This window comes from Diospyros lotus, chromosome 13 (genome assembly GCF_014633365.1).
Source record: "Diospyros lotus cultivar Yz01 chromosome 13, ASM1463336v1, whole genome shotgun sequence".
NCBI classification, from domain to species: Eukaryota; Viridiplantae; Streptophyta; class Magnoliopsida; order Ericales; family Ebenaceae; genus Diospyros; species Diospyros lotus.
The window spans coordinates 9,793,607-9,805,215 of NC_068350.1; the positions used below are offsets into that span (position 1 = coordinate 9,793,607).

Below are 11,609 nucleotides of genomic sequence, written 5' to 3' on the forward strand. Positions count from 1 at the left end.
TGAGGCCTCCGTTTTGCTTCAATTTAAAGGCCATTTTTGGCCAAATTTCAGCCATTTGAAATGCTGGAAGCAAAGAAGAATTTGGGAGAGAAGAAGAAACGCCAACCAGCGCTGGGGATGGTGAAAATGGAGGAGAAATTGGGATTTTAATCAATTTTTATTGTGATTTAATTAGTCAGGTAAGTGGGAGAAATTAATATAGGTGTTATATGTTTAAATTATGGATTTTATGCAGTGAAACTATAAATTTTATGCTATTAGATTTGATTAAATTGTGCCATCATTTTATTACTTCCTATAGAACGTTTTAATTCACATCGGGAGCACAAGAGAGGCTAAAAACAGTTGATTTCAGGCAAGTTCCTAACCCCCTCTTCGCGTTATTTATTTCCCTTGAAAGTCTTTGAGGTTTCTTGTACTCTAAACCCTCTCTCACCACGACTCGGTTCTACGCACAAATAATAATAATCCGCGTAATAACCATTTTATGAATTTTATTTTATTAATGAGTTTATTATTAATGGATAAGCTAAATAACGATGTCATGGCCTCTTTTATTTCGATCGTCACGAAGCTTCGTATCGCTCCGCTTCTCTTGGGAATGATGCCGAACCTGTTGGGGTTAGGTTCTTAGAGAAATTGATTATGGTCAGAATTAGGAGAATGTGTTAAAGAGTCTATTATGTATGTTGAGATGGATTTTATGAATGAGGAAGAATGAGAATGATATCATGATGTTATGTGGTTATGTACATGAAGAGTTTTGGAGAAATGTTGTGTAATGTTAAGTTTATAGGCTATAAAAGTTAATGGTGTCGGTAAGTGTGTTTAAGGGTATGGGTACAAAGCCACTGACTGTCGACCGTGGGTCGTGGCAGTTGATGGCTGGATGTATGGGCGCCAGTCATCGGTTGTTACGATAAGCGCTAGACGGCCAAAAGAGCTAGTACTCCAGATCCCAAACTTGGTTGTGCATTTCATGATGTGTGTGCTTCAAGGGGCTGGGTTGCATTCACGTGGGGACATACTTTGTGTGTGATGGGATGTATGAGCATTTGCATAACTCGGTTGGTCTAAGAGCCAATTTGGGTACCCTAGGTGAGCATATGCATTTAGAGCATGCTGCATGTGTGTATTCCTATGTGAGGCGTAGCAGGGGCTGATGCTTGGTTTATAGGGGCCTTGTCATCACGTTTATGCTACAACGGCCATTGTATTTCTTATGTGTTGCATTGCATGATTTTATTATTATCGTTATTCTGGACGGGAGTACCGTGCCAGGCGTCGGGAGTACTGACTCATTTCAGGATGTATCAAGTATCAGGAAAAGTCGACCATGTCAGGAAGACAGGTCTTTATGGATCATGAAATGGTAGCCTATGTTAGGCTATAACAGGTTTGTATGTGGGACTCGGGTGCCAGTGTGTGACTTATGTGGGCCCCTTATTCCTTATGTGCAGTTAATTTTATGTTATGCATATAGAAGTAAGGTACGTATAGCTCATGACATGGCGTGATTGCATTGGCATGAATTGCATGGGGTGTCATGGGAAGAGTCATATCTTAAGCCCCCAGCCTTTCTTTCTAGAGCTTGTTGAGTCTCACGACTCATGTTATTTTACATCATTCCAGGTACGTTCAACGGGGTTTGGGTCCAGGTCGTCAAGTCATGATAGCAAGTGCAGAGCTCTCCCGAAACTAGATCCTGAGCGTCGTTATACCTCTGTTAAGGTTACTGTTAATGTTTACGTATTGGAGATTGTCGTATGTTATGTAAGCCCGAATGGGCCCAAGTGATGAGTTGTTTGTAAAGATGTTTATGAGATGTTATAACAAAAAGAGATTATGATTTTAATAAGGGTTGTGTGTGAGTTGTAGATGCGTCATTGTTCGATATCATTTTAGTAATGACCCTCTAACGGATCCTCTATTCTAGCGGGGGCTCCGGGAGGCGGGCCGTTACATAGGATGTCGAGTCAGTCCATCCGAAATCACTTATATCCAAGAATATCAAAGAGAGAGATAAGTAAAAGAAATTTTTCACAAAAATTTCTAACTTACCTATTGGATTCAAGAACACTTCTCCAAAAACTCTCTTAACATTCAAGTGAATCAAGAAGACTCAAGTAATAGTGAATGAAAAGATTGAGAGCTTTTATATATACATTAAATGGGTTGGGCTTCTCAAGCCCATTCCATTTAATGTTATTGGGCCAACCCCAATCCAATAGTGTTAAATTAAATCCAATAATGCCATTTGGCCAAGCCTAATGTGCTAGCAAAAGGCTCAACCCAATTAATGATCAAATAATTATATTCATAATATAATTATTTAATTATTCCTATTTATCCAATAAATAATGCATTATTATTAGTAATTATAAAATTACTAATTTATCTATTTTCTCTTTGAAAGTGATTTCTTTTGGGTGGGACTTTCTAGGTTCACAAATAAATTGGTAACGAGAATAATCAATGATTAATTCTCGTAAATCATGAGTGACATCTAGCAATATGTCATGATTACTCAATTTATTGTGAAGCGAGTATTGTGAATCTTTTACTACGTTACCATGCAATACGGTCTTTCTATCATCCTATATCCCGACAAGATATGAGATCATGGTCAATAGGTCGAATCTCTTAATCTCGTCATATGACCAAATCCAAAATCAATCTTGACTAACTATGACACAACTCGTATGGAACAAATTCTATCGTCATATTATCTCGGCTAAGGATTTATCATCAAGTGATTACTGGATCGCATAAGATATCTTTCTCATAAATCTCGAGGTGATAGATTTCATGTCTACTGCACACATACCTCATGTATCACTGAATCAGGCACATAGATACGTATGATTATCCTTGATTAGAACAACCACATAATATCGCTGATATCCTAATCCACCAATACACAGATATCCATGTCATCTCAGGTCTAAGGACTAGTTGCAAAATCATAGCTAACATTAAATTATTGACCCGTGAGAAGTAACCCATGTGATTTAATGTTAATAGTCCCGTTCAGTGAACTCGTTCTTGTAACGAGCACCCACTCATCTTCCTTCTATATCTCATACAGAATGGCACGAGACTCACCAACCTTACCTTTCAGTATCTCATACTGAATAAGGAAGAAGACGATGTTCTTGCCTTTACGAGTTGCTATTATCCAAATTAGGAATTCTACGGCCAGGAACATATTTATAGTATAACGAACTGTGGATTATCTATAACTCGTATTCTTAATGCTTAAGAATGGTATCCACTCCTTATTATACTAATGGATGTATGTTTTATAATATAAACCATATTGCAATTTAAATAAAACATAAACTTGCATTTAAACAATATTTAAAGAATTATAAGATCGAGTCCCTTTGTGTCACTAGAATTGGTCTTTAGGGTTTATATCTAATAGCTTTCACATGCATCACTGTTTTCCACTTCCTCCGCCATCGTGTACTTCTACTGTTGCCAGCTGCTACATCGTTGTCCGCCACTGGCACCACAGTCAAAATCTTTATGTGTTCACAATTGTCTCTTTTTTTGTTTTTGTTCCTATAGCATCGCTTGTGATAGATTTGATCTAAAATATGCATTTAATTAATGACCTGCCCTTTTATACCAGTGGTTGCTAAAAACCGTCACTAAATCATTTTGCGGCGATTAGAAACCGTCGCTAAATGCCAAAAAAACTGCCGCTAAAAACCAAATTTTTTGTAGTGTAATGACCTGCCCTTTTATTGCTATCTGGTTGGGATATGGTTGTGTTGCTATTTGAGTTTAGTATGTGTTAAGTATGTTAATATATGTTAAGTATGTACATTATTAACATCGTCAAGGATCTTTATATAAATACGCACATCTATCAAGTGAGTTAGATTAACTATTGGTGAGTTAAATATACTATAGGTATACAAAATGTTAATATTTAACTTCAATTGACCCATAAGACCAAAGTTAAAACTTCAACCTAATAGTTGTTTCTTTCTTCTTGTGTAATACCCTAAGAGTCCAAGGTCAGGTTTAAGAAGGGACTCTAGAGAAGCTAGTATATATATCGAGGATAGTAAGGAAGGAAACAACACCAACGAATACTTTTGGGGTTGAATGTGGATAAAGAACTCCCGAGTTAAGCGTGCTTGAGCTAGAGTAGCTTAAGGATGGGTGACCCCTGTGAAGTAGAACCATCAGGGTAAATTGATCCGGTCTTTCCTATCTTTCGACGTGAGATGTTATAGGTAGTATTAGAGCCGACCTTTGGAGAAGGTGGTTCGGTGAGGATAGGGAGTGGCGCTGGGGCGCGAGGGCCTGAAAAATGAGCGACTCTTGCCAAACTTCTAGGATGGCAACCCCCAAAGGGGAGAAGATCTGAAACCAGTTATAAGGTCACATAACGAGGACGTCGTGTGCTTAAGGGGGGGGGAATGTAATATCTCAAGAGCCTAAGGTCAGGTCTAAGAATGGACTTTAGAGAAACTAGTATATATATTGAGAATTGTAAGAAATGAAACAACACCAACTTGATACCTTTTGGGTTGAATGTGGATAAAGAACTCACGGGTTAAGCATGCTCGAGCTAGGGTAGTTCAAGAATGGATGACCCCTGAGAAGTTTGCGTAGGCCTATCGGGGTAAGTTGATTTGGTCATTCCTATTGCTTGATGCGACATGTTACATCTTGTTCTCTACAATCAAACATAATGGAAATCTATGATCATCGAAGATGGATGGATAATAGGTTAACTGTTAATCGGCATTTGACTAATGAATTTGTTGAGGGAATTAGACAGTTTATAGATTTCGCATGTACTTAAGATGAATTTCAGGAAAGTTGAGACGTCCTTATAAGAAATGTAAATATAAGAAATATAAATTGGTTGACGAGGTTAAGGAAGATTTATGTAGGAGGTGGTTTATGAAAAATTATTATTATTAGACTAATAATGGAGAATCGATGCCCCTCTTCTATAAGAAATTTAGAATATTGTGACAAAAATAATTGTGATGAATTAAATTTTGTCACGAAAAATATCCTTTTTGTGACAAAATTGAATTTTTTCATGCAAAATTCAAAAAGTAAATAAAGTTGTGACAAACAATATTTTGACATAATATTTTGTCATTATATAGTGATGTAGATAATTTGTAATGACAAAATAATTTTTATCACAAAATTTTGTCACATCAAGTTGGCGCCAAATTCTTGGCGCCAATTCAACTTACATAATATAACAAAATAATTTTGTCAAAAATTTTTTTTGTCACAATATTTAATTATATAAGATGTAATTACAAAATTTTTTAGTCACAATAAGTAATAATTTTTATAACAAAAATTGTTTGTCACAACATAGTATTATAAAAAAAAATATGACAAAAATATGTACATCACAAGAAATTCAATTTTTTGTGATAGAAATAATTTTATCAAATTTAATTTTTCATAAAAATACATCATATTGGGCATAAAAAATAATAATCTAGTGACAAAAAAAATTCAAAATATTTGTCATAATAAAAAAATAAAGACATGTAGTGACAAAAATATTTTATTATAATATTTTGTTATAATTTTTTATCCCCAATATTAATTAGATATCCTAATAAAATATTAATAAATTATAAAAGAAACACTAGAAAAATAAAATAATAAAACAATAATTATTTTTGGCTAATTTTATTTTTCTTAAAAATTTCCCTCCATCATTTCCCACTTTAAAAATTTTATTTCACATTTGTTGTTTTGATTTGACACAAAATATTAAGTTTCTTATTTAAAAATAAAACTTAAAAAAGTTAACTTTTGTTATAATAATTTTTCATAAAATATTGGCACCAAATTTTTGGTTCCAATATTAATTAGATATCATGAAAATTAATAAAGTAATATTTAACTTTTGATAAATTATAATTCTCATTAAAAATTTGCCCCTATCATTTTTCTCCTTAAAAATTTTATTTCACCTTTACTATTTTGATCTCACTTAAAAAGTTAAGTTTCTTATTTAATAACAAAAACTTTGAAAATTTGACTTTTGTTTAATAATAAGATATTTTATCATAAATATTGATGCCAAATTTTTGGTGTCAATATTGATTAGAAATATTGAAAAATAATATATAATTTTTGGTAATTTGAAATTTTCATTAAAAATATTATTTTTTAAAATTTTAATAAAATAATATTTTTAATTTTTATTAAAAAAATTTAGAATTAAGAAAAAAAGTCAAATATATCAAAAATATTGTAACAAAAATAATTGTAATGGATTAAATTTTGTCACAAAAAGTATCATTTTTGTGATAAAATATTATTATTATTATTATTATTATTATTATTATTATTATATATTTTTAATATGAGTTTTTACCAATATTTTAAAAACTAGATCGAACTGGCCAGTTTGATTGGTTCAATCGGGAATCGGTCAGGCATTATTAACCCTTCTTTTTATTTTTTAATCAATTAATTTATTTAATTTATTTTAATTAATTTATTCTAATTTATTTCATTATTTTTATTTTATTATTAAAATTTTAATTTAATTTTTTAAACAATTACCCACACATAATTACAAATGTTATATGTGTTTTTGGTCATTTAAGTTATGACCACTCAAAAAGAAAGGTGAATTGAGTGTTTAAAATTTTTCTCTCTTTTAATGAATATTCTTGATTAATTATTATTTAAAAATATATATTAAATAAATATAATAAATTATATTTAAGACAAATTTTTGAGACGAAAATTTTTTCTTCTTAAATTAAAGATAAATTTTTTTATCTCAAAATCTATCTCAATTTGAGACGAATTTTGGAGACGAAAATTAATATATTTTTCCATTTCAAAATCCCTATTAAATTGAGACGGATTTTGAGACGAAAATTTTTTTCTTTCTTAAATTTATAAAATGTAAAATTTTTATCTATAGATATAGAAATTAAATTCTTAAATATATAAATTAATATATTTTATGTGCATAAACTATAAAATAAAGTATATATACATGTAAACTAATATATATATAAATTATAAATTAAAATATATATTAAATATATAATAATTAATTATTTGTAATAGTTATTAACATTCTTAATCATTGCAAAATTTTAGAAAATGTATAAAAAAATTAAAAATATATATTAACTCTTCTTTTTATTTTTTAATCAATTAATTTATTCTAATTTATTCCATTATTTTTTATTTTATTATTAAAATTTTAATTTATTTTTTTAAACAATTAGCCACACAATTGATAATAAACAAACACTACAAATGTTATATAATAATTAACTATAAAATCGAGGGTACGATAAAAATATGAAAGATCAAGAAGGTGCGTGGTGACCGATGGATTTGGAAAGTGGTGCAGATCTAGAAGGCGGTGTCGAATCTAGGCAATGGCAACAGAAGCTGCAATCCGAAGGGAGTGACAATAAAGAGATAGATTTGAAGGCAGCGATGGCCGGTGACTGGTAAAGGTAACAGCTGCAGCTTGAGCAGGCATGAATAGCAACAATGACAGCAGCGGGGGCTTAAGAGACAGCCAGCATGGGTGCTAAAGAAGAGAAGAAAAAAAATAAAAAAATAATTTATCTAAATATATATATATTATTACAAAAAAATTATTAGGAGCAGTGAATTAATAAAAAAATTATCTAAATATATATTTATTTTTTTAATAAATAGATTAACTAAAAGTGGGCTACTAAATATGTGCACTGTGCTTGTAGGAATAGGCTTTATTAAAAAGAGGCAAGGACCATATCATTGCTTCTGCAAATTGCAACTTGAAATATGGTCAATTGAAATTGAAAAATGCTATTTTTAATCATGTCTAATGTCTCTTTTAATTATTTATATTTATTTTATATATATTTTTAATCATCGTAGAACAATTCTCTTATTTTAATTTATTTTTTGCACTTTTAATGTCTCTTTTAATTATTTCATATTTACTTTTTTAATAATATATTTATTACAATAAATTATTATTTAAATTATTTAATAATTATCATAAGTTAAATTATTTTGTAACTATCATAATCTTAAATTATATTATTTTTATTAATTAAATAATTAATAAAAATAATATTTTTTATAAATTAAATTATTTTCTATTTAATTATTAAATATTAAAAAAAAAGTGAATTAAAGAGGCGGACGCCTCTTTCCTTGGCCAAATCCCCTCTTTCTCCAATTCCCAAATCCCTCCCCCCCAAAAATCCCAAACCCATTCTCTCACTCTCTCACTTTCTCTCTCTCCCCCTCCCGCCACTGTCGTCTGTCTCACCCTCTCTCTCAATCCTGCCTCTCTTCGACGAATGCTCCCAAACTACCGCAGATGACAGCGGTGCTCTACGTACCAGAGACTGTAATCTGGGTGACTTCAAAAGTGGTGTTTTTCTCTTAGGGTTTCATTTTTTTCCCCAACACGGAATTTCGATTTGTGTTTCGGTTGTTCAAATCCTCACCCAGATGTCCATCTCAAATAGCCAACAGGTAGATTCATTAGAATGACAGATTCAAGTGCCTCCCTTTTCTTTTATCTGTGAAAACAATTTTTGAGATTCTTCTACTGGAAATTATTATTATTATTATTATTCAGTTTCTGTTCATGTTCTATTTTATCTGTAAGCATTTTATCTCTGTTATTTATGTGTCTAATCTTCAGGCTTCATCAGCATATTGGAGGGGAAATAAAGATCATGAAAGTTTACAAAGAGTGTATGGGATATCATTTCCTGATCAAAAACGACAGAAGGTAGTGCTCCATTTTTATGTTTTTCTTATAAAGTGTATCTATTAACCTGCTACACACACACCCACACACTTTTTTTGACTTCCCATACCTATTTTATTTACTTTCAAAGTTAAACATTTTCTCGCATAGAAATTTGTTGCGGCCATCACTTGTTACTGACTGATACTTATTTTCGATCTCAGTATTCACTGGAACTAGAAATTTAATCCATGTAAGATCATCGCAGTAAATGAAAAATAGAATAGATTAAGAATAAGAAGTCCAAAATTTGCTTTAGTTTAAGAAAAGCTGGAAACAATTTTATATCATATTTTTCCGTGAGTTATTTGAGGGAAGGAGTGGATATAAAAAGTTATGCTCTAATATTACTTTTATCAATTGTTGATTTGCAAAAATCACTTCATCTTATAAGCTATGAAGGAACACAACAATATGTTGGCATTGTGATTATCAAAAAGTATTTAAATGACATGAAAAGGATATGACAGAAGTATATATATTTGCAGTTTAATATTTAATTCAAAGATGGAAACATACAAACTAACCATGACTAAAAACAAAAAGATTTATGCCATAGCTTAATTATTTAGTAAACTATTTCATTCGATCAAATGGGAAAGCATACATGCATACAAATAGTAATAGACATTTTATCATATTTTGTTGTCAAGTAAATAAGTAATTAATTTTACATTCTTCATATTAGAAAAGTATGAACAAAAAGATCAGATATATTTTCCATAGGTCTCTATTTGCAAATGAGTTAGACGTCTTGAATCCTAGAGTTACTTAATGAAATGTCTAAGGAAAAAAGGGATTTGTAGGTATATATTTGCATGCATTTATCTTATCTAGTTTTTAAACTTGTAACACGCTTCATATTTATGATGGCTATGGAAAAATATTACACTCTTTTGGTATCTTAACTAAAAGGTTTGCATGAGTTCTGGGCCAACCATAGGTTTGGAGAAGCATGGACTCACTTGACAAGTCCAACACCTCCTTGTTTCAAATCTGGTCTAGGGAATAGTTTTTGTTACTCATGCCAAAAATCAAAGGAAATCCAAATAAAAATGTGCATTTGCACTACCCTTACAGAGTGCAGAGCCAAATAAAAATGTGACTCTGTATTTAGTCTTTCATTTTTCTTTAGCGATTGAGTGGAACTTACTCTGATATTGTGCATACCAATTGCAGGTGCGAGGAATGAAGTTTGTTAGAGATGTTCGAAGACAATTATCTCAAATAATGCAGAAGATAGCTAAAGGTTGGAATTCAATCATTGATGAACCTTTTAGGAACACTTTGTCCTGAAGTCGTACCCTGATCATGCCACCATGAGAATTACTAACCATAGTTCAACTACAGGCTTTTACCTTGTCCTAGAACTTATTTTCTTGGATGAAATTTTTTACTGTTAAATAATCTTTTTGATTTCTAACTGGAAACAATTTAATAGCTGTGTCTGGTACTGTATTAATAACTTGGTTGCTGCAAGTTATTTACAATGGTATTTACACCTTGCAAGTGCATTTGCTGCAAGCTTACTATTATTGCCCTATTGGGTGCCTCGAACTTGTAAAGTGCAGAACAACTTTCACAATGATGTTCACCAAAGCTTCTCCTTGGCCAACTTTTTTGTGGTAGAGACAGTTCTATCCATTACTAAACAATAAAATGCAATAGGGTTTTCTGTTATAGCCCCATCTTTTGGTCTTTGGTTTTCCTACTAGTGTCGGCTCATCAGCTCATGATTAGTAATTATACTGGTAGTTTTATGATTGATCCATATATATATATATACGTATATATATATTTTTAGATGATCAAACACACTAGACAGCACCAATACTTGAGCTTCAGTTTTTGTTGTACAGATGCATTTATTATTAGGAGAAGCTAATTCAAAAGTCAAAACCTTTATCTTTCCATGTTGATGCCACAATTAATGATAAAGCCACTGGATGAATGGTGATTTTGTGTTCCTGAATGTTTTCCATTTGGATGATTTGGCTCTACTTCTTGTCTCTATGTTTCTATTATTTAGAACTTGTCCTTGATTGTTATTATTATCATTGTATTCTTTGTGAATGGATCTCATAATATGTAGTCTTTTTGATTAAATTTTTAGCAACAAATTACTATATTTGATTATCTATATGAACTCCCAAATGTTATCACATAAGAAGCACAGAGGAAGCACATACATTAAATAATATGCATTGCAAAGATTTGACTATAATCCCATGATATAGTGGTTTGCACAATTTGTTTGTTCTAATTGTTTCTTTTGTTTGAATTGCAGGCATGTCTTAGCAAAGAGAGCTGGACAATCGATGTCTTTGAGTGGACTTTCTAGTTTAGTGATTGCAGGACTCTTTTCAAGAGATTTGTTATCGAGTTCATTTGTTAAATAAAACAATTTTTTTTCATTTTAAATTTTGTTTTAGTTCATTTAGTTTATGTGAGTTTTAGCTTATGAAAGGAGAAACAACATATTTATTTTTGTTTAGATTGTTCAATATGTTATGTTGTTTCTATTTGAGTTGTCATTTTCTCTTTGCTTGCTTGTATTGCTTTGTTGCTAATTATTATTGGTGCACAATATTAGATTATTAAAAAATATTTTAATTTTGACAAAAAATATTTTTGTCACTTTTTATGATTTTGTAAAAAAATAATTTCATTTAATATTTTCTTACTAAAAAAATTTGTCTTGAAAAATTTGTTTTGTCACTATTTTTATATTATCAAAAAAATATTTGTCACAAAATTAAATGATTGACAAAATTATCTATCATTATAAAATGTGTAACAAAAATTTATTCTCAAA

The 11,609-nt window shown here is 30.8% G+C and overlaps 1 protein-coding gene across 2 annotated transcripts; it reads left to right on the forward strand.

Annotated features, from left to right (window-relative positions):
• Positions 1–8,215: 8,215 nt before the first annotated feature.
• LOC127789106 (threonine--tRNA ligase, mitochondrial 1-like) lies at positions 8,216–11,338 on the forward strand. Of its 2 annotated transcripts, XR_008020499.1 has the most exons (4): positions 8,216–8,514; positions 8,687–8,776; positions 9,974–10,043; positions 11,082–11,338. XR_008020499.1 is itself a non-coding variant. In XM_052317888.1 (3 exons), exons 1-3 carry the CDS (start codon positions 8,491–8,493, stop codon positions 10,088–10,090), a joined length of 231 nt encoding a protein of 76 aa, XP_052173848.1. In that variant the 5' UTR covers positions 8,216–8,490; the 3' UTR covers positions 10,091–10,958. The 2 variants fall into 2 exon arrangements, 1 of the variants encoding a protein (XP_052173848.1); XM_052317888.1 differs by lacking the exon at positions 11,082–11,338 and having other exon boundaries at positions 9,974–10,958.
• Positions 11,339–11,609: the final 271 nt, after the last annotated feature.

Coding starts and splice junctions, on each gene's coding strand:
- LOC127789106 (XM_052317888.1), top strand. CDS start 8,491: ATGTCCATCTCAAATAGCCAACAG. Junction 8,515..8,686: donor CCATCTCAAATAGCCAACAG/GTAGATTCATTA, acceptor TCTAATCTTCAG/GCTTCATCAGCATATTGGAG. Junction 8,777..9,973: donor CTGATCAAAAACGACAGAAG/GTAGTGCTCCAT, acceptor TACCAATTGCAG/GTGCGAGGAATGAAGTTTGT.